This window comes from Miscanthus floridulus, chromosome 9, assembly GCF_019320115.1.
Source record: "Miscanthus floridulus cultivar M001 chromosome 9, ASM1932011v1, whole genome shotgun sequence".
Classification (NCBI taxonomy): Eukaryota; Viridiplantae; Streptophyta; class Magnoliopsida; order Poales; family Poaceae; genus Miscanthus; species Miscanthus floridulus.
The window spans coordinates 57,614,418-57,619,295 of record NC_089588.1 but is presented as its reverse complement, the minus strand read 5'-3'; the positions used below and the strand labels follow the sequence as shown (position 1 = coordinate 57,619,295).

Here is a 4,878-nt window from a genome sequence, read left to right as displayed (position 1 = left end):
GTCTTCACCGCCCATGGTCCATCAACCTGAACTCCTCGCTTGACCTTCTCCGTTGTTGTCGACCACCTTAATGCACTCAACCTTGCACATTCACAAGCCAAGAGACATGTTGCACAATACATAATGTCGGGTTCATAAACCCGGGGTCCCTCGGGGACCGGCTTCCACGCCGGGGCTCGGCCTAGGAGGACGGCCTTTTTTTCTTCTGGACCGGCCCAAGAGTCTAAACTGAACAGACCGAAGCACTCGCTTTAGGCCCTGGCCGCCTTCGTCCCATCTTCCCGACCGGAGCTCTAGCTCAGGCTCATGCCAACTCTGAAAGGCCTCTCCGATCAGAGCGCTAGCGTCAGGCCCCGGCCGCCTTCACACGGCCTCCACTTGGAAAGCCTGACCCGAGGACCGCCTCCGACTCTGACCCCGTGTCTCCGACCGGGGTTCATAGAAAACCCTGCCCATCGCTATTCTCTGACTGGCGCGCCAGTACCGACTGGGGCCATTCGACCTGGGACACCCGGTTGGAAAGAACCAGAAGGCGTACTAAGGAAGGCAAGACGGAGCTCGCAAGTCAAACCACGGCACCAGGGGCCATACCCTGCGGAACAATGCTTTACAACCGCCCTGCCACAAACAGTATTGTAGGCGCCAACATTTACCTCTACAGTATTGTAGGCGCCGATCAAAAAACCCGTACGATAAGGCCCCCCATGTGCCTCTGGGCATCAACAGTATTGTGGGCGCCGGAATTCACCGTACCAGGTGAACATGGTAAAGCCACGCCTCCAGTCGGCGAGATAGCATTTTTGCAGGTACCGACATCCTCCAGTCTTGAAGAAAGCAGCTCAACCTCCCACATGTACCTAACATTCTGCAGTGCCATCAACAGTATTGCGGGCGCCCACCATTGTCCCGTCCCCGTCGGCGTGGGCAACAAGGCTTAGAAACGTCCGTACTCACTCTCCCTCTCACTTGTAAAGCCATCCCCTTCTTCTATAAAAGGGGATGTGCTCCCTCCAAACACAGGCAGTTAACCCAAGTCGACTTCTTCAAGTTCAGGTTCATTAGATCGATAGCTCGCAACCCTTCAAGCACACGCTTGGACACTTCGTTCATAGCATAGCTCCCGTCGATCTCGGCCCTTCCGACCAGACCGACCGGACACCCCATCTCTCTCTCTCTCGTTTGTAACCCCACTACAAACTTCGAGCACCTGGGCTCGAGAATAAAGTCACCGACCGACCCACACTGGACGTAGGGCACGTTGCCTGAACCAGTATAAATCTCGTGTCATTGAGTGCTAGGCCACCTCCGATCACAACGTGCAGCAAAACTACAAATATTTACTAGTTGGTCACTTTCTGTACCGACAGTTGGCGCCGTCCGTGGGGAAGATGATGTACGTTCAACACTTTTTTGGTAATCGGATGGCCCATTTCTTCGCCACCCCCGCCGTGGTGGGCTCGGGCGATACGATTCGCTTCGGCTCGTTGGAATTTCCCGCACTCTCGCCCGCCGGGATGCGGGTTCCACCCGTCTTCGAGCCTTCCCAGGCCTTCCGCTTCGGAAGCCTGGACTTCGCCGCTGACCGGCTCAGCGTACTCCACCTCCGCGAGGAGACTCGCGACCCGGCACCCGTCAGAGGGACGTCCTCCATCGACTCCAGGACGCGCGACTCCAACGGCTCGGCATCTACGCTTCTATCCGAGCAAACTCTCTGCTCAAACCCCGCTGTAAGTAATATGCGTACTGTTACTTACTCTTCATTTACTATCCCCAATCGAGCACACGAAGAGACTGTGTCGTCCACGTCACAAACACCGCATGATCGGTTCCCCTATGGCCTCGCGTCCTCTGCAGATACGTACGCCCGAGGACTCCGAAGGGTGCTGGCGCCTTTCCCCCTCACATCCGAATTTGTGGGAATGGCAGGCTGCGCTCCTACCGCTTCCCACGAACCCTTGGATGGTGAGGGCGTGAGCGACGATTCCAGCGTCGGCGATGTGGCACCACGCCACCGTCCGTCCTGGGAGTGTGCCATGGCGGATGCTCCGGGACAGCCACTGGTGGTTGTGGAATCTGCACAGACTCACACCCCTCCGGACCCGCGTGCGGAGGCCCTCGCGTCTGCACAAGCGCACACCAAGGAATTGCGACAACGGTGGCAGAACCAGTCGCCGCCTACGCTGGCTCGGTCGGCCTAGCATGTCGTGCCCCACGCACACGGCCTGGCGGGTGGCGCCCGGGGTCGCGCCCGTCAGGTCCAATGTGACATCATGAATGAGGGAAACGATGTCCCACAATTCGCTCGGGCCGACCAGAATATCGCTGCTGCAGTGGTACTTCTACGCAGTGTTCCCGAGCCTGTTGACCCTCAGGAGCAGGCAGTCTACCGGAACCTCTAGGTTTTAGTGGAAGCCACCGCCGTCCAACAGGCGGAAAGCTCCGCATCACAACTCCGACGCGCGCCCTCTCTCCCCAAAAGGGGAATGAGGACGCGCCAGACAGATTGCTCCGTTCGCTCGCCGCTACAGCCGCCAGGACCAGCTCGGAGTGCGGTAGTCGCGCCACGGTCCGACCGGGCACCTGCTCCGCACCTACCATTGGTACATGAGCGGCCCGATCTGCACCAGGACGCCCGTAGCGCAATTGGCGACCGGCATCGGTCCCAACATGATAACGCTATGCACCATACGACGGCAGGTGCTACGAATCTCGGCCAAACCATCGAGGGAACCGGCGAAACGCGCCCCAGGCGCAGTCACCAGCCGGACGACCGGAGCCCCAGCCCTGAGGGCCCAGGGCCTCGGGCCTTCAGTCGGCGCATCCAGAAAGCACCGTTCCCGTAGCGTTTTCGTCCGCCCACCAACATCACCAAATACACTAGGGAGACAAACCCAGGCATTTGGCTCGAAGACTTCCGGCTTGCCTGTTGAGCCAGAGGAGTGGATGAAGACTTCTTCATCATTCAATATCTTCCCATTTGCGTGGGGGAACATGTTCGAGCGTGGCTCGAATTCCTTCCGCACGACAGCATCCGCGATTGGGCGGACCTCAAGAGGGTCTTCGTCGGGAATTTCCAGGGGACGTACGTCCGACCAGGGAACTCCTGGGACCTCAAGAGCTGTCAGCAAGAGCCCAGCGAGTCCCTGCGGGATTACATCCATAGGTTCTCCCAACGATGCAACTCCCTCCCTGACGTCGTCGACGCAGATGTCATCAACGCGTTCCTCTCCAGGACGAACTGCGAGTCCCTTATCCACAAGCTTGGCTGCTTGAAACCCCGTACCACCCGCGACCTACTTGACGTAGCCACCAACCACGCCTCCGGCAAGGAGGCGGTCGGAGCGGTCTTGAGCGGAGGCCGGGACAAGGTCAAAGCCAAACGCACGGACTCGGACGAGGGCCCCTCCACGCAGAGGGGCAAGAAAAATGAAAAGGATCGACGTCGGTCGGACAGCGCCCCGCTGGTCACCGCGACCGATCGCACGGTTAAGCAGCCCCGTCAGGGACTGCCTGACCACTTCAACAAACTCATGGACGGTCCATGCCCCAACCACGCCTACCCTGTCAAACACCTCTACAAGGAGTGTGAGCTCCTCAAATGTTTCCTCCGATAGGCCGGCGGGCCAAAGGAGGGAGACAGCAAAGAGGCAGCACCCAAGAAGGGAGGTACGGTGGGCAAAGACGCGAACGACTTCCGCGATGCTGATGAATGTATCATGATCTTTGGCGGATCTGACACCGTCTGGACCAAGCGACAGCATAAGGTTCACTATCGAGAGGCATGCGCCACCGAGTCGGCCATCCCCTCCTTCCTCAGCTGGTCAGAGTCTCCGATCACCTACGATCAGAGGGACCATTCCTCCCACGTCACAAGACCAGGACGCTATCTGCTCGTCGTCGACCCCATCGTCCGCAAGAAGCGTCTTACGAAGGTGCTGATGGACGGCGGCAGTGGCCTCAACATCCTGTACATCGACACCCTCGATGCCATGCGCATCCCCCGATCGGAACTCCGCCCGATGGGCTCCCCCTTCCATGGGGTAATCTGGGAGCGCAGGCATACCCGCTCGGGCAGATCGATCTGCATGTCATGTTCGGCAGCCGAGCCAACTTCCGCTCGGAGGTTCTCACCTTCGAGGTGGTGGACTTTCCAGGGTCCTACCATGCCATCTTGGGGCGGCCATGCTACGCGAGATTCATGGCAATCCCCAACTACACCTACCTCAAGCTGAAGATGCCGGGACCAAACGGCGTCATCACTATGAGCAGCGCATTCTCGCACGCCTTCACGTGCGACCGCGAACACTACGAGCTCGCCACTGCGGTCGTCAACTCGTCCGAACTCCCGTGGCTCGGGGAGTCGTCGGTCCCGGCAGCCCCGGACTGTAACCAACCAACTTCCTCATCGGCCTTCCACCCGCTCGAAGAAACCAAGATGGTGGGAATCGACCCCACCAACCCAACCAAGACAGTTCGGATCAGGACCGAGCTCCCGGCCAAATAGGAATGCGAGCTCGTTGACTTCCTACGCGACAATCGTGATTTCTTCGCATGGCAGCCGTCTGACATGCCAGGGATACCCCGGGAGGTCGCCGAGCAAGCACTACGCCTTACCCCGGGCTCTAAGCCTACCAAACAACGCCTGCATCGCTTCGACGATGAAAGGCGCAGGGCCATAGGCGAGGAAATCGTCAAACTCCTAGCAGCCGGGTTCATCAGGGAGGTCTTCCATTCCGACTGGCTTGCCAATCCCGTCCTGGTCAGAAATAAGACCGGGAAGTGGAGAATGTGCATCGATTATACTGGACTTAACAAAGCATGCCCGAAGGATCATTTCCCATTACCACGCATAGACCAGATAGTTGACTCCACCTCAAG

At 58.8% G+C, this 4,878-nt stretch overlaps 1 protein-coding gene across 1 annotated transcript; it reads left to right on the top strand.

Annotated features, from left to right (window-relative positions):
• Window positions 1–4,198: 4,198 nt before the first annotated feature.
• On the top strand, window positions 4,199–4,504 carry LOC136479967 (uncharacterized). The gene has a single exon (XM_066477659.1). The coding sequence runs from the start codon at window positions 4,199–4,201 to the stop codon at window positions 4,502–4,504; it is 306 nt and encodes a 101-aa protein (XP_066333756.1).
• The last annotated feature ends 374 nt before the right edge of the window (window positions 4,505–4,878 follow it).

Coding starts and splice junctions, on each gene's coding strand:
- LOC136479967 (XM_066477659.1), top strand. CDS start 4,199: ATGGCAATCCCCAACTACACCTACCTCAAGCTGAAGATGCCGGGACCA.